Below are 25,352 nucleotides of genomic sequence, written 5' to 3'. Positions count from 1 at the left end.
CAAAGGTCAAGTCCCAGATTGCCACGTAAGCAAAGCGAATGCCACCTGCTCACCTGTCGGCCTAGTTTCGGTTCCCAGCAGCTTCCATTCCATACTATCCTATCCCCATTCCATCCCATCCCCGTTTGCTCCATATTACAATCTGACCTTTGGCCATTGTATCTAAAAGCCTGAAAATGCTGCCCCGTCATGCGGTGGGGACTTTAATATAGAAAAGGCCGAGGCTGGCCAAACAGCTGGCCAACTGACCACTGGACTTCCCTTTCCATTCCTTTCCTCCCATTTCCGCACCCCTTTTTCGCCATTTCCCGATTTTCCTGGCCATTTTCTCAGGCAACCTTCAGACCGGGCCGCAAACTTTTGATTAATGTTTGTTAGTTTGTCTCGGCGTAAAATGTATTTGTTTTAAAACAAAATGCAGTGCACAAAGTGTGAACGGAAGGTGTGAGCGAGATGCAGATAGCACCGCTCCTGGCTAAATCCTTTGCCCCTCCCTTTGCCCCCCAACGACTTTTGCTTTTAATTCTCACTGTGTTTTTTTTATGGGTTTACTCGTTCATTCCCTTTAGCATATATATATTCTCTTTTTCCCTTTTTTCCTTATTTTTTCCTCCTTTATATCAGTTTATTTTGGCTGTTCATTCATCTTCATAGTCCGAAAGCGAGCACAGAAAAAATGTTTTTTTGATATATTGACTAGCAAAATATTTGGCTTTTACACGTGTCTATGCACACATAGGCCAACACTATTCAAGAATGTGGGGACATAAAAAGATTTATACAGTCAGAATATTGTAAATAAAATACATTTTCGGTTACCTAACTCTTTTCTTAAATTTATACATTTCTATTGCCATTCAAGACGATTATTCGGCAATTGAATTGTTTTCGTTTAATTGATAATGGTGTGCCTTTAATCCGCCTGTCTCACTTAGTCAATGGTAGCTATTTTGGTAACTTTTACAATGCACACTGGGCCAGAAAGTTAATTTTTTGGCCAAAAATCTGTTATTTCTTTCCTAGGACAGTTAGAAGGATGCATTTTTTTGCGTTTTTTTCTTAAAAGATTGAACTTTCCAACGAACTGCAAGTAAAATTTCTTGGAATTTTATATGATATAGATAATCCAGACCAAAGTCGGAAAATTTTACGGACTTTTCGGTTTTTTATTTTTAAAAAAATAACTAGAAGACGCACTTCTTTCATTTTCGAAAACAATAAAGTATGAGATAAAACAAACTAAAAAAAATTAACATCACTAAAAAATATTATGTCATTTAAGATTTATGAACCGTTAAAAAGTGCAACTTTCGGAGGCTCCCACATCAACGTTTATCAAACAATCGATTTAAAAAAAATTTCTATTTTTTTGTTCTTGTTACCTTTTAAGTTATATATAATCAAATTATGTAAAAAAAATTGTTTAAAAATATTGTTTTTTGATTTGTTTAATGTTAATTTGACATATTCTGAAGTCATCACAAAAGTATGCTACATTTTTATTTGCATAGTCCTGATTAAATAGATAGATATAGGTTTGGAAAATACCATGATCGATTAGTGTACTTAAAAAGTAGATTTAAGATGTTAGTCACACTAAAATCACGCCAAATGTTCACTAAAACCTGAAGAAAAAAGTACGGCATACTTTTGGGCTCTCTAGCAAAGCTCTTCAAAATAGCTCGACTTTGAGTTAAGCCTTCAATTAAAACTAAAATTACCGACAACTAAGGCAAAACCGCATCGAGTCGGTGGGCTACGCTTTTAGTAAATTGATCAACGAATTTTTTTTTGAAGGAATGAACTAATTTGGGGATGGCACTCGAAGGCACTCGAAAAGCAAAGTACTCATTTGCTGAAAAAAAGCGTAAAAATTAACAATTACATTTATTTTAGCAAACAAGTAAGACATACGAGCTATATTATATTTTTTACTTGTTGAAAATAATCCCTTCTGCAAGTTTCGGAAAGAAGTCGAACAGCAACATAAGCATCTTTGACTTCTAAATTTTTTTTCATTTCCATCAATATTTTATGAATTTTTCACTTTGAAAATATGGTAAAAGAAAACTACTTGCCCGAATTCTTTGAAACTTTGGCATAAATTAGTTTAATGTATTATAAAAAGGATCGCAAACTCAATTTGGTCATTTTCTTAAAAAAGAAAAACGTATTTTTGGCCAAAAATCTGATCGGCTGGCCCAGTGTGCAATGATAAAATAAATGGTTCAGTAAAAATAGAATTTAAATGAAATAAAAAAACAAAAATTTATTTTTAGTAGGATTAAATTTTAAAATGTTTTAATCAAGGTTGGAAAATATTAGTTATGGTGCTAGTCATATTTATATTAGACTTTTTTGATTTTATGACAAATTATATCATATTAATAAAACATTAATTTGAAATTTAAAATTATTAAAAATGAATGAAAACTAAAGGAAATATAGATACATTGAATATGAAATTAAAAGATTTACTAAGGCTTTGTTTTATCAGTGTAGTCAAATTTTGTGTATATTTTTATAGGTTCGCATAGGCCGCCCGTGTGTTTGTGTGTGCGCGATGCAGTCAAGCGTGAACTAAAAGATTAGAATTTCAAACATTTTTTTGCACTCAATTCTTTTTAACCGATACCCAATTTGTTGGTGGTACGCCTGCTCCTGGCCCCATTTACTTGTCCAATTTGTAGGGCAGCTGCCAGAAAGCCAAAAAACCGAAAAAACCTAGAAGGGCATGACGGAGTCGAGCAAGACAAACGAGGTATTAATGCGAGGCCCCACAAAGTAGGCAGCGGAACACATTTTTAAAGCAGAGAAACGGAAAGAAGGAGGCGCTTAATACACTTTTTACGCTTGATTTGTTGCCGACAAAAATATGCTTTAACTGCCTAAAAGCTGTTGTTTTTGCTGGGCCGAAACGTGCTGATTTCCGGTTCCGGATAAAGGATGCCCGCAGGAGGGTTTAATGAGTGCCCCCTAGCCGACCCTTAGGCTTTGTGCGAGACAAGGCACGCATCAGGAAATTAGAAGGGATGGCCAGATAAGAATTAGTGGGCGGTGGGGGTTAAGCTTTATTGTTCTTCTAAGGCTTTATGCATTTTTCGTAGGGATTTCTAACAAAATAATATGAATTTAGGAACACTACTCGTCTTTAGGAATAAATCCTAAGGGAGTTCCTTATCTAAAATCTATTGTTGCATACTTTTAGACACCTTTAAAAATTAATTTGTTTAACTAACTATGTTGATAAAATCGAATTCACATACTTTTTTCACTGTACAATATTAGAAATTTTTTCAAAATGTTTCGATCAATTGAATAACCAGGCAAACTGAATGCAATTGAAACAAAATGCAGCTGCCAAGTGAGGAATGTCAAGTTCAGAGTTGCGTGTTAAGCGGAATGATGGAATGATGGAGTGATGCAATGTCAGTTGATTGCGAAAGCGTGTGGGGGATTCAAGGGGCGTGTTGAGTGAGACATATAGGTGCAATGCTGACTGACTAATCAGAGGGACGCTGGGTTGTCAGCATTACAACCCCATCCCATTCCCGATCCCCGCTGACTGCCAACGCAGCGATTCAACCATCATCGTCATCGTTGGCGGCGCATGTAAAGCGATATTTCAGCTGTCACTTCATGCTTCAACTATTCCAAATCAAATCAATGCGAAAGGATTTTTCCCCGCACCAAGTCCCGGCACGTTGGCAATGATTTATGTTAAAAGGACTGCACACACGGCGTTTGCGGGTGAGAAGCGGGGAATTGTAAGCGTTACACCTTTTACCAACGCAATGAAATCGATTGCGTATCAACTATAGAAAAAGCCGGAGAAAAATCAATTCGGAAAGCTAAAATTAAACAGGGCTCATGGAGAAGATTCTGAGTGACGGTGCAAATGCAAATAAATATTTTTAAAATGTAATGTAATGTAAAATGTAAATGTAAATTATTTTTAATAAAAATTTATAGATATTAAACGTTCCAAAGAAAAATGTTCTTCAATTAATGTAAGAAAACATCCTTTGCTTTCATAGTGTCAAAAGTTCCTAAAATCTCCAAAGAAGCATTCATATTGTCACAGTTTTTTTTTGTTTTCTTTTTTTTAACTTTTTTTCCCTTTTAGTATTAGCCAATCAACTCTAATTTATTACTATTCCGCATTTTTTGGGAGTGTACGTGAAAGGCGAGCTTTCAGAGCTCCTTTCTCTCTTCAGTTTTCATTGTCGTGTGAGTTTTTCCACCATAAATTCACAAAAGTGAATCTACATTGCAAATGCAGGCGAATGTGTGTGCGGGAGTGTGTGTATCGGTGTGTTAAAAAAGAGAAACAAAGCATAAATGTGGCACAAAAAAGAGGAGCTAGAGAGAGATGGGGCTATGAAACAGAAGCTAACGAAGCGTAAAGTTTGCCAAGCGGCCACCGCCCCTCTTCTCCACTGCCCCTTGCCTTGCCGTCAGTGTTTGCCTTGTGGCATTTTTTATTAAATATTCCTAATAAATTATGCAAAATTCTTGTATTGCCAAGCGAGAGCGAGAGAAAGAGTGGAAAATTGGGAAAAGAAAGGAGAGGCATTGAAAAAAATGTGAAATTCTGGTCAAATCAAAAAGGGGGCGGCCATCTGTGCGTGTGGGCGTGCCATAACTATCAATAACTTGGCCCAAAAAGCCAGCCTCAGATCCTTGAATCATATATGGTATATACATGTAGTATGTGTAGGAAAAAGGAACGATGGGTGGAAAATGGGTTAAAGGACGAGATGTCCTGGACGTTCCCCCCATCGGGCTGCATTATAATACAATAAAAGTAAAGGATATCGCTGTATCCGCTCGTGTTCTGTGATAATAAAATAAAATTGAAATATGGTTTGCAATTGAGTGAGCGCAATGAGTGGAAAGCCTGAAATCGCTTTTCCTGTGTGTGGAAAAGCCACAAAAGAGGACTGGCGACCCTGTCAGCGGCAGTATCTTTGTATCCTAGCGCTTATCCGTGACGGATGTTGTAAATTCTCGTTTGATAGATGTCCTTCAATAACTTGACAATCGATGTTAAGTTGTTGATGGAACGACTATTCTGTCTGTAAGGTTAAATTGCGGGACTTTTAGACACATGGCTTGCTCACGACTCTAAAAATATTTTTTAAAATACGAACAAGTCAAAAGTAACACAATTTATTTCGCGAATAAAAAATATGGTAAGTTGAATAAGTTCATTTTTACATTCTTGCCTTTGCCACTGATTTTTGAAACGGTTATCGGGTATTCCCATTCCCATCGCCGAGTAAACTCAGCTGTAATCAATTCACAATCGCATTATCATCAACATTTTTCCCTTCTCAATTTTCCTTTTCAATTGCCTAAGCATTCCGTCAACGAGAAAACTCGTGATGTATGAAAATTGTTTAACAAAGAACTTAGCTTATGAATTAAATAGAAGCAAGTCCTTGGGGGGAGTAAAAATCTGCAGCAGCAACAGTAAAAAACGACAATAACAATAAATACAGCAAATGTCTTATTTATTTTGGATTTCTTGCCAGCAGCACAGAAATGGGGAGAAATTAAGTTGCCGCCTGCAGCTTTGTAACACCAGCACAAGATTGCCACACCCTCGGCTCCGAAAGCGCCACCCCAAAAACATATACCCGCATAAAAAAACAACGCAATACCAGGAAAAACATCAGCAGCAACAACATGAAGGAAAGGCAAAGAGTGTTTATCTGATTTAAACGTTGCCAACAGTCGGCAACATTTCGCCGCTTTTCCCGCCCTTCGTTGTTGTTTTCCTCGGCCCATCGTTGGGGCAACCTTTTGCGTGTCTTTGACTGCCGTCTGCTTTTCCTTCCCGCACTCCGAAAAAAAAACTTATGTTTTCCGACTTTCTCTGGCCAGGCTTAATACTCACTTCTGGTGGAAACTTTAATATTAATCATACGACCCGTATGCCACACGACAGTAGTCAAGATTACACTGCAAGCAAAGTTATTTCTATTTTTTTGAAAATTTTGGAGAATAAAAGACCTAAAAAAATAAATTAATCGCTATGAATAAAAAAATAAACTAAAATATGCTAGACAAAAAAGTATTACAAAGTTTATGCAAAAGCTAGACACCATCTTTTTGCTGTATTTTTAAGTATTAATATTTCAGCTCGAATATGGTGGCCATATATAAAAAAGTTCCGGCAACACAAGACACATTCTTCCAGAAGATTACCCATGACCAACACTTGGAGTGTAAATTCGTCCACGCAGTTCTGTTGGTTTTTGTCTAAGCCCGTCCTATTGACTCTCCCCCGAGTGAAAATGTTTTCTGCGGTTGCAGTCGCCAAACGTCAAAAGTTCTTAGTTAAATTCGTTTTCGTTTTTCGCAAACTTTCCTCAAGTGGCTCATTGTGGTTTTCGCTGGGCGCTGTGAAATGGTGGCAATGTTGACCCACCAAACGGGAAACTCTGGAAAACTCGGAAAAGGGGCGATGGGAGATAACCACCGCGACACTTGCTTACTTTTGACAAGGACACGCAGCACGCACACAAATAACCGAAACTAAAACTAAGACCCTGACTAGGACAACATTCGCCAGGACACCCTTGCGGTCCCCGGCTGCCGAGGAATGCTGCCAGAAACAACTGAATCCAGGACTAAACCCAAGACATGCAAAAACTTTTCGGATGTGGCAGGGAAAACGCAAATGATTAAGTGCGTAGCGCGCTATAATTCAACAAGACAACATTGCAGCGATAGACGTCAGGGGAAAACCCCAAAACGACAGGACGAAGAAGTAGGAGGAGTAGGACGAGGAGGACTCTCTCTTCGCAATGATAATGATGCAATTGCAAATGACATGGCCAATGGAGCGAGTTGCCCCAAGTGCCAAGCAAAAGCTAATGCTTTGTGGCAGCCATGAAAGGGATAAGTTTTGATTGAGGCGAATTGAATTTGATGCGACAAAGGGCCCGAGCCCGACTTGAGCAAAGCCAAATGAGGAGCGCGGAATCACGGCGGGGATTGAAGGATAAATCAGGCTTCCTGGGGTCAACTTTGGGGCTGCGTAAATTAGCGCACAAAAGTTGGTCTATTAATATAGTCTTCAGTGTTGACAACTAAGCCTTTTCTTTTCTGACTAAATCTGGCTATTTATTAAGTATCTATGTAATATTTATAAAAAGACCAGTTATAATTTTAAAAACCAATTTAGAAAAGATTTTCGAATTAATAAAAAAAAAAATGGAATAAATAAAATATTTTTAGATCATAATTATTTTACAGACATTAATAAATAAGATATACTTTTACCTACACTGTAAACCAGAAAAAAAATGAAGAGAAGAAAGTTAATTTCGGAAATAATTCGAATATAAGAATACAATTTTAAAATTATTGAATTGAAAAAATATTTCAATTAATAGTCCCTTTAAATGCTCAGGTAATGTTATATTAGGCAACTCTGAAGCTACGATTCTATGACAGCCATCTGGTTTTGTCTGCTTTTGTTGGATTCCCCACCGCTTTCCCAGCTCTGCTCGCTTACAGATTTCCCAGCGACAGCAACAAACACGAGTTTTGCTGTTTAGCATTTCAACACAAAAACAGACAGAGTTGTTGCTGCTCCTGTGGCAGAAGAGCAATTAATATGTATCTCTTACTCGGCACGCTTTATCACTTCACGCCACTCCACTTCTTGGTTGGAAATGGAATTTCACTCCATGCCGAGTTTCTTATATTTATACCTGTTACTGGTGGAGTAAAGGGGTATATTGTATTCATTGAAAAGTGTGCAACAGGAAGAAGGAAGCGGCATCCGACCCTAAATGTATATAGGATTATTTATATTAAATTATATTAATTAAAAAATATTTTTATTATACTTATATGTTTAATTTGTTTTAGTATTGGCTAACGGAGTAATGAGTATCCGATAGTCGAGTCACTCGACTATATAGTTCCCTCTTGTTTGGTTTCTACTTGTTTATTTTCTCTCCTTTGTTCTGCTGGTCGGTTGTATTTAGTTTTTTTTTTCCTTTTTTTGTGCTTTCACATCTGCTGCTGTTGGACAAAAACTTTGCACGTAGCCATTTTATTTAGTGCTTGGGCATTTGGCACAGTTACAGTTAGTGTTACATTAGGCCACGCCCATCGCCCATCTAGCAGACGCACATTTTTGGTAGAATTTCTCGCAAGTGATTTATGACAGGCTGCATGGCGTATACTTGATATTCCCTTTTCCCGTTGCATGCAAAACGCATTTTCGCAAATTTTTAAATGGCCCGAGAGGAAGGGATGCGAAGAAGCCGGCAAAAATGAGTGGCAAGAAATGACACGCGCTCAAGCTAAAAATTTAATTAAAATGCACATTTGTTTGTCCTTGACAGCGTTTTATATTTTTTACTTAATTGGTAGAGCCGAACAGCCTCCAAGTCCGGAGTGGAGCAGCGAAATGAGAGCGATGAGCAGAACGACAGGATGTAGGATAACCCCATAAAGCTCACACACACACTTGCCTTCCATGATGCGGTTAGATAGGGGAAATTACGACGAAACGTTGACACAGAAACTAAAACTAAAACACGCACGACCAACCTGAATTAGAGGGGCAAGAAGTGTGGTATGGCATGTGCGAATGTGACTCCGAAATGTAGTTAGTCAGGACGACATCCTTGCTCCTTGCTTGCCAGCCCATCTAGATGGCAAGCAGAAGTTAACTGGCAGAAGTTAACTTGATTATGCAGCCGGGACATGTCGTTGATCAACTTGCGTGGCTTTTAATAGAATTGACGAGGTGGGAAAACTTCAAAATTGAGGGGCACTTGGCGTAAAACTAACGAAGTGAGTGCTCTTATGAAAGAGATATTTAATAATTTTGAATTATGCACATTTAGCTGTCGTGATGCTTTTCAAATGAATCATGTTATTATTAATCTGATTGAAATGCTAATGAGACCTATTTGTTAAATGAATATATTATTATTTATCTAATTCAAAGGCTAATGAAATCTATAAATTTAATTATTTTTTTAAATTCATCTATTATTTCATTAATTGAAAAAAAATTCCTAGCAACCACCTGATTATGCAACCACCTGATGGAATATAATATTCTCCACTTATTGCAAAAATTTGCTAATAATACTGGAAATGTTTGTAAAGGTAAGTAATTTATAATTTAATCAATTTTGTAATCTGGATTAAACATGTATAATCATCAATTACCAATTCCTAGCCAATTACTGCCCAGAATCACTAATTAAACCGTTACATCTGACATCGAAAGCTCGCCGAGCATCCATTTGGGGTCCAATTCCCACAGCTTTGCGAAATCATTTCCGTATGCTGAGTGCTATTCATATTGCATATCCATTGGACTTTGCATTTCCAGGCGCACTTCTGCTGGTGTTATATTTCTGACGGAAATTGGGAGCAGCAGTCGGGTACGTGCCGTAAAAGCTGCCAACTTGCAGCCATTTCTCACATTCCCCTGGCCCGATTTTGGAATCCCGATCCCCGCAACCCGGAACCAGTAGCCCGGTTTATGGGGTCGCATTCGTAGCACGCAATTACGGGGGATTGGCATTACCAGGGCTTCCCGGGATCAGCCAAACTAATATCCATTTCGGCTTGTCCCCTGTCCAAAACAAAACGCATTAAGGCGGAAGTGCATTTTGGGTTTATTTTGCATTTCGCAGAGACATGCACGTATTCATATTTACCTAAATAACTACTCTGAATGGGGGAGAGGAGAAGTGCGGGACGGTTCATTCTCATTCCCTCCTGTTGTCCTTTTTATGATGGGCATACAAATGCTGAGCCAAAAGGATTTTACTTACAAACGAGCGAGCAGAGGAAAAAGTGCAGAAGAATCGCATTGTCCCTTTGCCAGGAAGAGAGAGCGAACGAAGGACGACCGAGGGGTCATAAGCCAGGACATAGACAAGCGCACAAGGATATGTAGTGGCATAAGGATTTGTTTTGCCCGGCTGCAGATGATGAGGATGATGATGAGCCTGCTCCTTATGTGCAGTCACGGTCTGTCTGCCTTGTTGTTCGGCCCTCTCTTTCTCCCTGGCAGCTGCCGTCTCTTTCAGTGTCGCATCTTGTCTGGGACATGGGACATGGCTGCCTCACAGAACTTGTTATTTGTATTTACTTTTGATTGTTGCAGCTACATTTTGTCTTCCTTTTTCCCACTGCAGACAAGTGTCAACACAAAAATTGCACTTTACTTTAACTTTTATTCTCCATCGCTACTCTAAAAACAATTAAATGCCCCATCGCATCGGATATCCCACTCTTTTTGCTCAACTATTTTGGGCCTTCTGCATTTTTCATGGGCCAACTGTCAGGCTGATTTGCCCTTTAAAATTTCCATCTGGGCATTTCTTTATTCCTGCTATTTGTTTTCCGTTGAACGTCACTCGCTGCAAAATGAACTGTCAAATGGGAAAATCGAAGGAACGAAACGAGGCTGTCACTGACTGAATGATGCTTTAATGGGCTCTTTCCATCCCATGTTGCGAGAGTATGTGAGAAATGGGATAACGAGAAAAAATATTTGTCGAAGAGCTGCCAAAAGGACGCTGATTAAATGTATCCAATGCAGATCAAGATGGGAACCGAGCAAAAGGATAAGTATGTCACATAAAAACTTTGGTATCGACAGGGATCTATGTGAAAAATAAATATATATATATTAAAATTTTTTACTGATCAGATAATATAATACCATATTTATGTTGGGATATCTGAACTACTCTAACATAAAGTTTCAATTTATTGGAATAAACCTCTTAACCATTTTTATTATTTCTTTTATTTTGAACTTGTATTTTTTGTGGGTAAAATTATTGGCATATAGAGGTGAACTTGGAATTTCCCCAATAATTTTTGTAGCTTCATCTGGACATAAACGTCTTTATTGACTGGTGTGCATGCTCCATGGATTCCACTCCACTTAACCGAATCCACTCAACCCAAGTGCACTGGCTGGCAGAAAGACCGACCAACACATGACGTCAGGAACAGGTCGGAATTTCCCTCAACCATTTTCCGCACTTTCCCCTTGCCCTCCTTTAGCAGCAGAAATAAAAGCCCCCTGCTGCTTGTTGGCCAGTCACCCACAAATAGCATTTTGTGTCTATTTTAGTGTAATTTTCCACTTAAACGGTTTTTTCTCTCTCGCAGCCTGCTGGAAAGCCTTTGGAAATTCCTCCTCCCAAAGGCCAAAGCAAGAAGTCATCTGCTTGTGCTGCGTCTGGCAGCCGCCAAAAAATGCCAAGTTGGAATGAAAATTATTGGTTCCCCCTGCTGCGGAAAATGGGTAACCGAAAAAGGACGAGGGAAAATATATGGACGGCTCCAAATTGAGTTTGAGCGGTTTTCCCAACCCGCCCCGTAGTTTTTCACTCCTCCGCTATCGATTTCAATTGTGCTAAGGCAACTGTATCTCCCCCCGATTTTCACCCGATTTTCCTTCCCCTTTCTAGCCCCTTTTTATCCCCCTTTTTGGCCAACTTCAAAGTGAGCAGCGTGCAATGAAATTGACACCCGCAGCGTCGACTCCATTGGAATGAAACTATGGATGGGTGAAAAATAAATGTGTAACGAAATGGAAGCATCTCCCATCTCGCATCTCCTACCCCATCCACGTTTCACCCCTTTCTCCGCCGCCATTTTCCTTGGCAATAAAACCATTTTAATGAGATTCAAGCTTTAAATTTCGCGCTTTATTTACGTGAGTGTTGTGCATGGGCGTCGGGAGGAGGGGGACTCACAAAGAGGAAAATGGAAAAAACGGCTGGCCGCAAAGGGCATGGCATAAAAGTGGCAAAAGCGTGTTAACTTTGATGGCTCGAAGAAGAAATTAACGAATTTCTGCTACCCATCAAATTTAAATAATAAAAACTTTTCCTAACCAGAATTTGGTATAATTATAACAATTGAGGTAAGATTTAACCAATCAACCAAATTCTTTTAAAAATAAATTTGAAGTGCAACAAATACAAGACTTAAACTAAAAAAATTTAAAACGTAATTAATTTTTAATTATTACAATTTTTAAATTTAAATATTATAAATTTAAAAAATGTTGAAGCTACAACATTAATTAATAGCATCTTATTTTCCACAACACCTGCTATAAAGCGAACATACCCATCAAAAAAACCAAACAAAGGGGCTGACTCAATTATGTAACTCAACGAGAATTTTAATTAAAAGCATGCAGATGATTTAATTGATTCCTGTGTATAACGCATACGCCGGGTGGTCCCCGGTCCACTGACCACCCAACACGGACTAAGCAGCCCACTTAGAGAGAGTTGGGCAAATATTTTAACAACTTTGTTACGGCGTTTTTATGAAAATTGGACACGAGCGAAAAACAGAAGGCGGCTCCGAAGATGGAGCCTCCGAGATGGAGGTTTACACAGTTAATAATAAAAACCATTTACTATGCAAATATTTGATCGGCCAGCAGGTCAGCGGAGTGGAAGAAGGATGCCTTTGCCTTTGGCCCAACTCGAGCCATTTTTCACGCTTAGCGTATGGGAATTTTGAATTTTGGACACGAGATGAAAGATGAGCGCAGTCAAAATCCAAGCGGAGTGCCGGGAAATGTGTTTGCGATGGGTTAAGTATGACTTACAGTATATGCATATGCATTTCGTAGCCACCCCACCCCACCCGCCGACTTTTGGCTCTCGTCTCGTCTGTTTGCTTTGACTTTGAGCGAGGCAGCCATGAAAAATTAAAAAGGGACTTCCATGCGGCAGCTGAAAAGCATTTTCAGTAGTAACTTGAACAACTTTTTCCACTCGCTCGCCTGTCATCGCTTTCTTTTCGATTTTCTGCCCCCTGCGAGATGATGTATGTATGCATGTCGGACAAGTTCTTCAGTTAGAGTGGAATGTGGTGGAGGCGGTGGCGGTGTTGCTGCTGCTACAGGATGTGGGTTAGTCAGCCAAGCATGTGGCTTGCATTTAATTACGGGGATTTCCCCGGATCCCGGCCACAGACTGCCGGCTGAGGGGGCTAATTGAGCTGCGAGAGAAAGTGAATTGCCTGGGCCAATATTCTGCGGCGAAGGCACTTTCTTTGGCCACAAGTTTGGGGCCTTATAATAAGGAGGTCGACAAGTCAGGGGTGGCCAATGGTTTGGGACTATGAATTGAGGGCATGGGACTTTAACTATTATTTATCACTTCCTCCCAGAAGCTAGGAGGGCGACCCCCTTCCAAAACAGAATTTTGGCAGATTAAAGTGGTTTTAAATGTTAAAATACAAGTGAATAAATATTTAATAAATATCTACTTTCCAATGCATCAAATGTTTTATTCAGTTAAATTGCTCTGGTGAAAAGTTTTCACTGGAAACCAGCTAAGTTTTAAATATTGAGTTAACAATTGCGTTCAAAATTATAGTATCAAGTCCACAAATTGAGATATTGACTTAAAATTTTTTTTTCAATAATTAAGTTTGGAAACAAAAATATGTTATCTCAAGTAAAAGTAAAATGCATAATTTATTTTACAAAATATAAATCATAAGGAAAAACTTTTTTGTAAGGTAAAATAAAATCCGTTTTAAAATCTCTACTATAAATTTACAAGTAAAGTCATAATATTTTATGTCATTTTGGCCGAAGGTAATCCCATTTGCCCATCCCTTCAGCTAAATTGTTTGCCAAAGCGAAATACTTTCTTTGCACTCTCAACTCATCTGAAACTGCGATAGGTCAGGTTCTGTAAATCGCTGAAAAATGTAGCAGCTGCCATTAAATTTTGCTGCTCGATTTGCCAGCCAAAGGTGAGCGAGGACATCAATTTCCCGCCCCCTACAGTGAACTCTAAATAAAATATAAAAAAAATAGGAAGCTTACCTTGTGCAATAATAAAAATTCGTTGTACAAGGTAGTTGGCAACTCGTAAAAGTGTTGCCAATGTTGATGTGGCTGCTGTTGTTGTTTTCCTTTTTGTTGTTGTTTTAGCATCAAATGCTTTGGCGAACTTTTGGCTTAGTTGTTGTTGGCGATTTGTTGTTTGTAGCTTTTGTATTAGCCATAGAACATGGTTGTTGCTGCCGTTGATGACCGAGTGACTGGACCTGCTGCTGCTGACGATGTTGATATTGCTGCCGTGCTGTTGCTGTTGCACTCGATGTTGCTGCTGTTGCTGCCGTTGATATTGCTGCTGCTGCTGTTGCCGTTCATTGTTTGTATTTCGAGAGAGAGTTTTAAAACGTTTTGTGCTTATTGTTTTAGCCACTTGTCATGGAATGAATTTGCAAACTATTTTATTTGCTTGTCTCTTGCCCTTTTGCCAATTGTAAACAATATCTGTTGTTTGTTTTCGTTTGTTTGCTCGCTTTCTGATGTATTGTTTATGGGCATTTGGCGAACGATAAGGGAGAACAATAAAAATTTAATTTTTGAAATATTTTTCATGAGTTTTTTTGTTTGGGATTTCACATTTCTTTCCCGCTGCTGATGATGATGGGAAATGGCAGCCCATATGCCAAAAGATTTATGACCATACAAAATGGCAAGCGGCTGCCCCCACACTCCCCCTCCCCTATCCCCAGTGACCCATGAATTATGCAATGAAATTTATTTCATTTTTCACATTTGAGGGCGAGAGCACATGAGCATTTTTTAGGAGTGTCGAGGTCGTCGACAGACTTCTGTTATTGTTATAAATGAGGGAGAAATGATTCTTTAATTTATGAATAAAGCAGCATATTTTTGCCAGATGCAAAGCTACGTTTTAAATATGAATGGAGGAAGACAGAATTGCTCCAGGACATTGCCACCTAGAGAGTCTCCTTCCTGACCTGCCCCTTTGTCTCCGGCCACTTTTGTCGCCTGGCTTTTCTTCCACTTATTAGTCTGCGTTTTGAAAATATTTGCATACGAGTCACGTTTCAGACATTTTTCTTCAGCTCATTCCTTTTATTTTGTTCTTATTATTATTATTATTACTCTTTGCTGCCACTCCGTTTTCCCCGATTTTACATTTTCCTGTTTTCAGCGTCCTTCGTTAAAGTGTAAATGCGAGATTTTCTTGCACCACATTAAGCAAAGAACAGAAAATAGGCAAAAATATGCGGCAGAAAAAATATTTAAATCAGTTATGAAATTTTTAATTTAAGACAGTTGGTGTGCAAAACATAAATTACCCAAGACTATAAAGGAGTTACAGAAGTTAGATTAAGAGTACAATAGGAAAAGAAAAAAGGGTAAAACTTCAAGATTTTCAGTGATACAGCTTTCAAATGGCAAACACTGATGAAGTACAAAAAATAAAATAAACTTTGAAGTTAATTAATATGTTTTTTTAAGAATGTTTCCTTATATATAGAACAAACTAGAAATAAGAATTAAATAAAACATATAAAAAATTCGAAAAGAATTTTCCACAAGTGAAACACTTGTAAAACAACACATGTAAAACATTATTGGATCCACTTGTTAGGCATTAAAACGCCGATGAAACTGGAAACTCGCCGCCCAATTTAAAAGCAGCCTTGACAAGGACACCCCGCCGATTGATAGCCCGAGCATTTCCAAGCAACTAATCCTTAAGACGACCCCCATAATCCACTTAATTCGCCGAACCGAACACGTTGCTGCCTATCAGACAAACGATTTCGGAAAGAGAATAAAGGAAGCGGCTGTAAGGACATTTGGCAGGCTTCCCCCGTTCTCATCCTTCATCCTCTTTTGACGACCCCTGATTGCTGCTGTACTTCGGGCACATCAATTTGTAATTTGTAAATGAAATTGCCTTTGCCCGGGCTTCCCTCTTTTTTTTGCTCATTGTGTGCCCACCAAAAAAATGCAAATTTGTCAAATTGATTTAAAGCCCCGGTGTCGGCCAATTTAAATGCCAAAAATTAATTACACATGCACGCGCACACACTCGGGTTTTTTTGTTGCCTGTTTCTTTTTTTTTTAATTCCTTCACTTGACACTTTTGGGTGTTTCGGAACTTTTGATCTTTGCCAGGAAGGCCGCTTGCCTGATGGATAATATCGCCCGAGATGCGATATTGCCGAGATTCGCACTTCGTCCTCGCACACCTCACACATTCAGTTGGCAGCTCAGACCAGGCCCAAGTCAAGTATCCGCACCGTTGGCCCGCCGCTAAACGAACTCCGCCGCGCTCCCGAGTGAACTGACTTGGGGCAACGAGCTCCGCCAGCAGGTGACCCGAACTGGGCCTCGGCCGTCGCACGAAGCTGGGTCTTATCAGAGCCGAAGGACGAGCCGAACGACCCGACGCAGTCGCACAAAAGAGAGCCGGCTTTCGTTGGTGAGTGTTGTGTTTGGTGTGTGGTGGGTTTCTGGCCCACTCGTTGGTGAAAGGACCCATGTGCCGTGGTGAAAGTCGTCGCTTATCCTTATCAGTGGTGCGTGGTGGGGGACAGCTCTTATCGGCCTCCAGACCTCTTCCCCCCGAGTAGCATCCTTGCCGGCTGTCTCGTCCTTCGGGCTGACGAATGTGGGCAGGCGTCTGGCAGGAATGTGCCAAAATGTCGAGCAAACAACGTCGCCAAGCTGGTTTTTGTTTGCACCAAAAGCGATGATAAGACCAAGTCACTTACCAGTGCGGGGGCCTGATTTTTTAACCGAGTGCGGGATGAATCCAGAAAGTCACTGAACTGTCAAAAAAGTTATCAGTCAAGTCAAATGGTCACGGGACTCTCTTAGCAATTACGTTCAATTCAGCTACTCAACCAATTTTACACTTTAAAAGAATTTTAAAAATTGAGTGAAATGACTAAAAATGACTAAATAATTAAAAACAAAATTGTTCTTATATTAAACAAATATAACTTAAATGTTCCTATTAATTTTTAATCTCCGTAAGTAACTTATTTTCAAACTTGGTAATTTAGTTTTCTAACCATTCACCTTTTCCTTAAATAATTTTAAAATACCTAAAAAGTATCCTAATTTTCTTAATAACGGGGGATTTTAAAATGCTACAATATTTACAGCATGTGTCTATGGTTTATCTCTTATCTAGGACTTAGTAACGCAAAATCCTTTACCAATATTAATTAGTCATTCTAGAATAGGTAAATGGGATGATTATTGACTAAACCTTTTATTTTCTCACTTCTAATATTAATTGAGAGAACAGCAGAACGTCGTGCTGCTTATTAAGCCCATTAGACTATTTGTATCTGTACCTGTATATTCCTAATCGTAAGCTATCCTAATTTTATCTATAAATAAATCAACCAAAAAATGCATATTTCAATGATAATTTAAATAATAATTCACTATTATCTTAACCAGATTCTGTAGCCCAAACAAATCACATCTCGCCTGTAGCACCCAGTCACAATTTCCCCATCGACTGCTCCGTTTCACAGTGATCCTGATGAAGAGCTGCAGCGCAAGGACATCGTGTCCAAGCCATGTTTTGTGCAGTCACAATGACCGAGCCACTGCCCGTCCTGTTCCTTCCTCCGCTGGCTGTGCTGTCACCTCGGAACATTCATTCCGACTTTCATGCTCCTGTCAGCCGGAGAGTGTTATGTTTTGGCCAAAGCCATAGCCATAGCACTCCAACGAAGCGATGCCCGCGGCGGTAGACGGCAGACGCCAGACGGCGGAAGGCAGAAGGAAATCCATCGCTTTTGCGCGCTTTCCTCGGGCCAAAATCAATGCAGCGGCATGTCAGCCTGGTTTATTGGCTTCCATTCGGACGCTAAGGAGGCCAAACTAATTACCGTGCATAATAAATCAGATCCCTGTCATAGTCTGCCATTAGTTTGACACCACCCTGCAGACCGATTGCCCATTGGCCACTGGCCACCGGGACCGGGAGAGGTCTTCAAGCATTTATGCAAATTGGCAGCAATGCCAGTGCCCGGGGCGAAATACCGGACTTGGCTGGCTGCCTTCTGCCTTCTGCATTATTAATTGCAATTTGTTTGCTATTTTTTCCAAGAAAAGTGTACCAGCTTTAACCTAATAATAGTCAAGCACATGGCTGGCTCTCTCCCCTCAACCACGCTGACAATCGGGTTTATTTATGCAAAATTAATTGATTTCTATTGAAAACGAAGGGGGCGCTCGGAAAATGCAATTGACACATTTTTCTGGGGACATAATGAGGGGTAATTTATAATCATGGCGCAATTGAAAGCTTTTAAAACAAGAGCCATGTTCCGTGACTCCGGCGACGAAGGGGTCAAATTGTAACAAATTGTTTAGCTGAAGTGCATTAATTAACTTTTTTTATTCAGACGTTTGTAATTGCATTTTAGTACAGAATAAAAGATTGATTTCTGTGTAAAAAACACATTATAGTTATAAAGTTACTTGATAATAGCAAGAGTTCTCACCTCAACTGCCTGAAGAAGTTGACTTTCTTGCGCGTTTCGGAAAGATTATGCATGTGATCATCCAGGAACTTGAAATCCAGACCCGTAGTAAACTCAAAATCGTTTTTGGGCTTGCGATTGAAGACCGGATCTGGTGATTCGGTTTTTGGATCAAGCGGCTTGCAGCGATTTGGATAGGGTTGAGAATATTGTCGAGTGTAGCTGGACAACATGGGGGGTTCCATTATGTCATCGATATCGGAGACTCCATAACGGGGACTAAAAAAAAATATATATATATTCAGCTAGTTAAAAGGGTTTTAGTACATCGATTTTAAGCTGTAATTTCCAAAGCATAATACTTCCCACAAGTACGCCCCTTTATTTCCCTAAACAGGATAATTTTCCACTCACTCATCCATATTGAACGACTGAAAGTTGACCAGCTTTTTCTCCTGCGTGGAAATGGTCCTTAGCCCCTTGGCACCCTCCTCGAGCATCGCCTGTGTGGTGGTCTTCATTTCATCCTTGGCCATTGATTCCCACAGCTTGGTCTTCTTTTTGCAGGCCATTTCTACTTTGCTGTGAAAACTGTGTGTTTGGAACGGTGAGTTAACGATGTGAACTGGCAGTCGGAGCGAAGTTTACTGGGCGATCTGAAATGTTTCTCAGAGTGAATTCCTCCTTTCAACCTTTGAGCTCGCCATAATCCCCCAGAGCACAAAAACAGAAATCACATCATTAAACAGCCAGAGAGTTGTCGGCTGGCAGTCGTTGCACAATATTATAAGCGCCACAATTGAATTCACAAGCGGATTTATTGTGGGCCGAGGCAAATGGTTTCTGAATCAATAGGCGATGAAAATGAAAATCGAATAGTGGGTCAGGTCGGGAGTGTGGAAATGCAAAGGGGAGAGCTTCGGTGTTCGGTGTGTTTAGTGGCCAACCCGACTACAATGGCCAATAACAATGGCCGATTGGCTCTTTGGCGTCTCTCATAATGAGCTGCCACCTTTGTTTGCTCTTGCAGCGACATTAATACGGGCTAATTAAACAAATATTGTGTGCATCCGACTGTGAGAGGGAGTCCATGTGTGACCGGGTGTAATTCGCTTAGATGGTGTGCGGATATGACGGCGTGAGTAGCCTTATGGACACTAATGTTTTATTACCTTTTTGTAATTTTAAATAAAATTTTTCTTGAATGGTTTACTATTATTTACTATTTTATTAATAAAAGTAATTTTTGTTTGCGAAATATTCCAGTCCAACCAACAACCTTTTTGTATAATGTAACGTAAATAATTTTGAAAAACATGATATCTTTTAAATAACCTCCTTGATGTATGTTTATATACGACGGTGAGGTAACTCATCTCTTAAAAATAGATATTATTTAGGTATTTATTTTATTTATATATGGGCACTTCCAAAATGTCGCTCGGGACATTTGCACACCTTTAAAGTTGAAAAAAAATTGTAAAACAATGGATTTAAATTTTAATTATGGGCTTTTCCTTTCACTCTTCCCAAGCTCTATTTTTGGTAAAAATCTTGATTTTGTACCACTTTTAGTTTTTAAGATATCGGTAAAAAACTGCCGTATTCGCTCGGGACAAAAATAGAAGTGGATTTCGGGGAAGTTCATACAACACCAGAAATTAGCTAATTCTGATGGAATATTTGAATGCGATTTTTTTTAGAATGTCGTTCAAACATGTCGTTATGAAATGCTTTTGGTTTTACTCAAAAATTCTTTGCCGTTTTTTTTTATGCAGTTTCAACCACATTCGCTCGGGACATGTCGCTCGGGACATTTTTTCCGACTGTTTTGTAAAGCGGATTTCTTTACCTCTATCTCTCAATTGCTGGATGTTTTGCTTTTAACTTAATAGTTTAGCATGTGAATGAAGCATTTAGTACAGAAAAATGTCACATATTAGCATTCCTATAGGATAAATTTACATCAGAAGATAGGTCCAAAAAATAACAAAAAAATAGCCAAAAAGTGATTTTTGCGTATATTGGTGGGGTTTGTCATAAAAATAATCAAACTGTACTCCAAATTTGTAGTTAAGCTCAGTATCCAACTAAATAGAAACTAATATCGGGGCAAAATCACGTGGAAATATGTTTTATTCAAGTTTCAAGGTTTTTGGCTTGGTGGACTTTTTTTTGGAAGTGCCCATATTTCATTTATCACGCGATCTTAAGTCCTTTAGAGCATCTCACGCCCCCAATCACGATCGCATCCTAATATGTTCCCTGGGCTTGTGTCTATTTCCCTGATTACGCTTATCAGGCGACTTGTATCAACAGTCGACATCAGGTCGTTGATGACACCAAACCGAATGTTCAACAACATAATGCGATGGCCATCGCGGGGAATTGGAATTGGAAACGGGGAGCGGAAACGGAAGTGATGCAGAAAATGAACGCATGGAAATGGAACGCGCGGGGTGGCGGCGGCAGTGGCTCATAAATTATGGGGTAGCATTTTGCAGCCGCTGCATTTTTCGGAGCATAATTTGCATTTAAGTGCATTGAGCATAATTAAAAGGAACAACGCCTGCACACAAAAAAAAGCACGTCGCCGTAAAATCGATAAGTCCAGGTAATTTTCTGGTTATTCCTACTCATATCGTTTTTACCTGAAATATTCATAAATTTACATTAAATAATATCATTTTGCCGAATTCTCTCTCTCGGAGATTCTCTAACTTCGAAAAAGAGCGCAAGAATCAATATGGCGAGCAAAATGACATGAGTGGAAGGGAGAAAGACTGATTCGAAATTCGAACTGACGTACTTCAAGCATGTTTTCTCGCTCGCACTAGTGTACGTTTTGGTCAGAAATAAGATTTTTTACATTTCGAACATATCACATTTACCTGGCCCCATATCAAGTTAAAAATGATCTTAAAAAAGGTCAAATTGACCTACGATTCATATCGAGTTTTTTTTGGGTGTGGGCTTCTGACCGCAGGAGCAGCATCGATTTCATTTTTGGCTCTTGTGGTTAAAGAAACCGATTAACCTTGAAAGGGGACACGAAAAACACATGGAAAATTATTTAAATCAAATTTAAAAAATATAAAAAAAATTTAAGAAAAATTTAAAAAAAATTTTTAAAGAAAATAAAGTTTAATTTAACTTCCGTGTTGACCAGCATATTTCTAAATATGATATTTTAGTGCCAGGATGTTGCCGACACTCAAGTTTCTCACCTCAAAGTTTCCCACGCCCCCAGCTGACTTTTACAAGGCTTTCTGGGGGCGTGGCCACATCAGTCCGGAGGCAGGCAGCCATGGTGCACTTAACAAATTAATGTAAAGCCACAATAAAAGTCAACAGCTGGATGCTGCTGTTGCAGGGGCGGCGAAAGGCAAAGCAGGCTTAGGTGAAACGGGGGAGGGGCCAGTGAAAGTGGTGGCCAAAAGGGGGTGGCACGTGCAATGAACGGAATCCGACACACATAAGTTAAACAAATATACTGCGCACCCGCACACTCATAAAAATGCAGATGCAGCTGCACAGATGGTCGGTCGTCGTAAAGTCTCCGGAAAGGGGAAGTGCACCTGCTGCCAAAGACTCGGAACTCAGAACTTGGAACTCGAAACTTGGGACCCGAGATGCTGAATCAAATTCACATATTAAATAATCGAATTCCTCGCATGCACATCATTTCAAATTCACGTTCGCACTTTCATCCACATCCGCATCCACTGCACATTCATTCCACATTCACATCCTCACTTTAGCTGAAGCGAATGGAATCAGTTTGCCCCACTCCCCGCAATATTCGCCGAGCTTTTTGTATCTTGCATCTTTAAGCAATTTTTCTCGCCAACCCGCTTTGCCCGAGATTTTGCGCTTGACATATAATTTTTATGAGGCTAGTCAGGGGCGTGGACAAAAGGGTTTCAAGTAAATAACTAAGTTTTTAGTCAACCGAGAAAAGATTCTAACTTACAGATCCTAACAGCCTTAAAATTAAATCCATTTCTGTGAAACAAGCCACAAACCCCCTTTAAACGTAGTCTAACCACGCCCATGCTCAAACATTTTCTGTATCCTTTCGGTATCCTTTATTTGCGTATGGCAGAAACTTCTGGCACGCACGTCCGCCCCAAACTTTTGATGGCTGAGGTGTGAAATTTTGCGAGCTGCACGAGGCAAATAGGCATAAAATTATTTAAAACTCGACGCGGGACTGCACAAAAGGATGCGGCATAAATGCGTGGCAGTTTCGCACTTCGCTTAAAGTGTGCAATTTCTTCCTTAAATTTTCAGGGGGAAGTGTCCTTCTACTGCTGTTCCAGTTTCTCCCAGGCCTGGACATATTCCTGGTAGAAAGCGGAGAGCAGGTGGGGGACACGATCCAAGGCAAGTTCCAAAGGAACCAGTTCGGGCTCATGCAGATCCTTAAACTTGATGTAGAGAAACTGCTCCTTGTGAGAGTTTTGTACCATATCTAAAATCACTTCTACTTGATATCCTCGCTCAAAAGCATCGACTGCGGGAACTGGCGGGAGATTCGAAAGATCTGAAGAGAACTTCTTAAGGGGTCTTTTAACCGTTTGAATTAGTGTGGAGTTGGGTGACTTCGTTAATTTTGTTGACAAGGTACAAGTCCTTTTGGTCACAGGTTTCTAAGGAAGTTCTGATTAGTTTTTTGGGAATTACCTTTTTTGTTATATCTACTCACATTATCCTGGCTAAACGGAGTCTTACGTTTTCGGGTTGCTGGTTCCATTTTGACTTGTAAAATACATATATATCTCTATTCTGTGTTGAAATCTTTTTTACTCCTTCCGAGTGGCACTTCATAGCCTTCTCTTCGCTGGAAATTCATATGACTTTCGCTTCTGTTGCCTGTTCTACAAATGAACTTCCTGCGGCCAAAACAACTTCACGGCACTTTGAGCCCGGCCCATGGCAACCAGCTGGAAGGATAGGGATGGAAAGCGGTGGAAATGCAGTTAAATGAGCGGAAATGCAAAATTAACTCGCCACGAAAGCACAGAGCAAACAAAGAAATTGTTGTACAACTAAAAAAAAACCCCCCACACACATTCGCAGAGCGAAGAAAAATGAAGAGGAAATAGAGAATGAGAAAATCAAGTGCCGTGGCACACAAAAAAAGGGGTAGAAAAAACGCAATTGAAAGCAAGTAAAACCGGCAGAAGAGAAAAAAAATGTATAGTAGCAGAATAAACGTTGCCACTTGGCCAAATTTAATGCAAATATTTGGCCAGCCGCAAAAGGAAATGTTGTCTTTCCCGCTCCCGACGAAAGGCTTTCATTGCTTTTCACTAATGTGATGGGGTTTTGTGAAGGAAGTGGCGGGAAATCAAGTGATTAAAGGTAAATATATTTTCCAAAAATACCTAATATAAAGTTAGTTGAAGCCTGGCGGATTTTTCAAATATTAACGTTTAAATTCAAAAACGATTTTTCCCTCCTGCTTTGCAAGGAAAACTAAATATGCTCAGCGAAGGCAACATTTCCCTGGCCACAAACCGAGTTTCCACACGAATTTTAAAATATATATATTTCCGGTTTTCCCCGCCACCTCTTCCAAATTATCCTCCACAAAGAATTCCGCTGAGCTTGATAAATAGAAGCGAAGCGTTCGAGAACTGTGCATGATTTATCTCTTCTTTTTCTCGTTTTATGCCGGTCTCTTGTTTATTTTCTTGCTGTGACAACGACGCACTTTTCGGGATTTTCGAAATTGTATTTAATTGTTGGAGTTGTGGCGGTGGCCGCCTAACAGGATAGAGGGAAGGGAAGTCCTTCGGTCGGCATTTAAAATTAAACAAACATTCTGCCTCGCCATGGAAATGACAATAAAAATAGCATACAATTTATGGCATACCGAAATAGAGAGGTGGAGGAAATGAAAATGGAAAAGGAGGAGCAGGACCTCGTTTGAGGGCATTTTATTCTCTTGCATCGTCCCTTTATTCCAACTCAATTTTGTCTGTCTTGCACTTAAAAAATATATATATTTAAAGTTTTGGGAACAAATTTTAAAATTATACAGAGACCTTATTTTTTGGAGTATATATTCCATGTACTTAAAAATAAATGTAATTCTTAAAATAATATTTTAAAAATAAATTATTTAATTAAAATATGTTTTGCAAATAATATATTAAATCAAATAAAATCAATTAACTTGCTTTCCTTAAATCCAGATGTCTAAAACCAACAAATTTTTTATAAGCTAAATGATATCTTAAATCAAATTACATATTGTTAAAATACAGAATGTCTGAGACTTAACATTTTGCCCAAGTGTTTTTTGGCAAGTGGCGTCTGTTAACTTGGCACTGACTTTGCCTTTTTCAGTCGCACTGACTTTGCACAATTAATGGCACCCTTCTGCTGTGCCGCTGCCCAGACCCATGCCCACCTCCACCCACCAGACATTCTCAATTCCGCGCAATTATTGCGGCCATTGTGTGAGAACCTTTTGCCAAGTGTCTTGTGTGTCATCGTCACCGCTAAATTTAACATAATCCTCGGCTGCTGCAGACCGAATGCTCCGAGGGCTGCCCACTCCTGTGGCGGCAGCTCCTGTTGGGCGCCAGGAAAATTGTTGGCAGCTGACGCGACTTGGCCAGGATGTTACGCGAGGTCCTTTGTTAGCCCTTTTCCTGACTGCCGCCTTTCTTCTTGCGCATAATTAATTTCACGTTCTTGCCAAAAATTATGCGACAGGATTTGTTTGCCCACGCTCCGTTTCCCGTCACGCCGGAAAGTCCCTCACTTTGATCTCCCTCTTTTCGCCTCGGTTTGTTGTATTTGCTTTGCATTTTGGCAACATCTCGTCAGCCGCCTGGCGAACTTAAGTCCTCCGACGGACCGTCGAGTTTGGCCAATTGTGCTGCAAAGTCAGCTTAAAACGAAAAGTTCCTCGAAACAATCAGTGTAAACGGCTAAGCCATTTCGAATGCTAAAAATTCCATTGTCGAGTCCAAAAAGTTAAGTGCAGCAAAGTGAGTTTCTTCAACCAA

General features: G+C 39.7%; 3 protein-coding genes across 5 annotated transcripts in view; all 3 read right to left on the bottom strand.

Moving 5' to 3' along the window:
• kek3 (kekkon 3) overlaps positions 1-16,242 on the bottom strand; it is a 36,676-nt gene extending 20,434 nt beyond the window's left edge. Inside the window, exons 1-2 of one of the 2 annotated variants that reach the window (XM_070211674.1) lie at positions 15,891-16,242; positions 13,871-14,358 (exon numbers count right to left, since the gene is read on the bottom strand). The gene's annotated coding sequence lies outside the window, so the exon portion shown is untranslated. The remainder of the gene's footprint in view (positions 1-13,870; positions 14,359-15,890) is intronic. The other variant, XM_017147454.3, reaches the window with a different exon arrangement.
• Positions 16,243-18,218: 1,976 nt separating this feature from the next.
• On the bottom strand, positions 18,219-19,655 carry LOC108061272 (uncharacterized). 2 transcript variants are annotated; one of them, XM_070217038.1, is made up of 5 exons: positions 19,500-19,647; positions 18,976-19,170; positions 18,742-18,918; positions 18,349-18,606; positions 18,219-18,291 (listed from the first exon to the last, which is right to left on the bottom strand). In XM_070217038.1, the coding sequence occupies exons 3-5, from the start codon at positions 18,897-18,899 to the stop codon at positions 18,267-18,269; spliced, it is 441 nt and encodes a 146-aa protein (XP_070073139.1). In that variant the 5' UTR covers positions 18,900-18,918; positions 18,976-19,170; positions 19,500-19,647; the 3' UTR covers positions 18,219-18,266. The 2 variants fall into 2 exon arrangements, with proteins under 2 accessions (XP_070073139.1, XP_017002850.2); XM_017147361.3 differs by lacking the exon at positions 18,976-19,170 and having other exon boundaries at positions 19,500-19,655.
• A 2,725-nt stretch (positions 19,656-22,380) lies between these two features.
• Positions 22,381-23,195, bottom strand: Skadu (skadu). The gene is made up of 2 exons (XM_017147357.3): positions 23,036-23,195; positions 22,381-22,979 (listed from the first exon to the last, which is right to left on the bottom strand). Exons 1-2 carry the CDS (start codon positions 23,081-23,083, stop codon positions 22,635-22,637), a joined length of 393 nt encoding a protein of 130 aa, XP_017002846.2. The 5' UTR covers positions 23,084-23,195; the 3' UTR covers positions 22,381-22,634.
• Positions 23,196-25,352: the final 2,157 nt, after the last annotated feature.

Source organism: Drosophila takahashii, chromosome 2L (genome assembly GCF_030179915.1).
Source record: "Drosophila takahashii strain IR98-3 E-12201 chromosome 2L, DtakHiC1v2, whole genome shotgun sequence".
NCBI lineage: Eukaryota > Metazoa > Arthropoda > Insecta > Diptera > Drosophilidae > Drosophila > Drosophila takahashii.
This window is presented reverse-complemented; position numbering and strand designations above follow the sequence as displayed.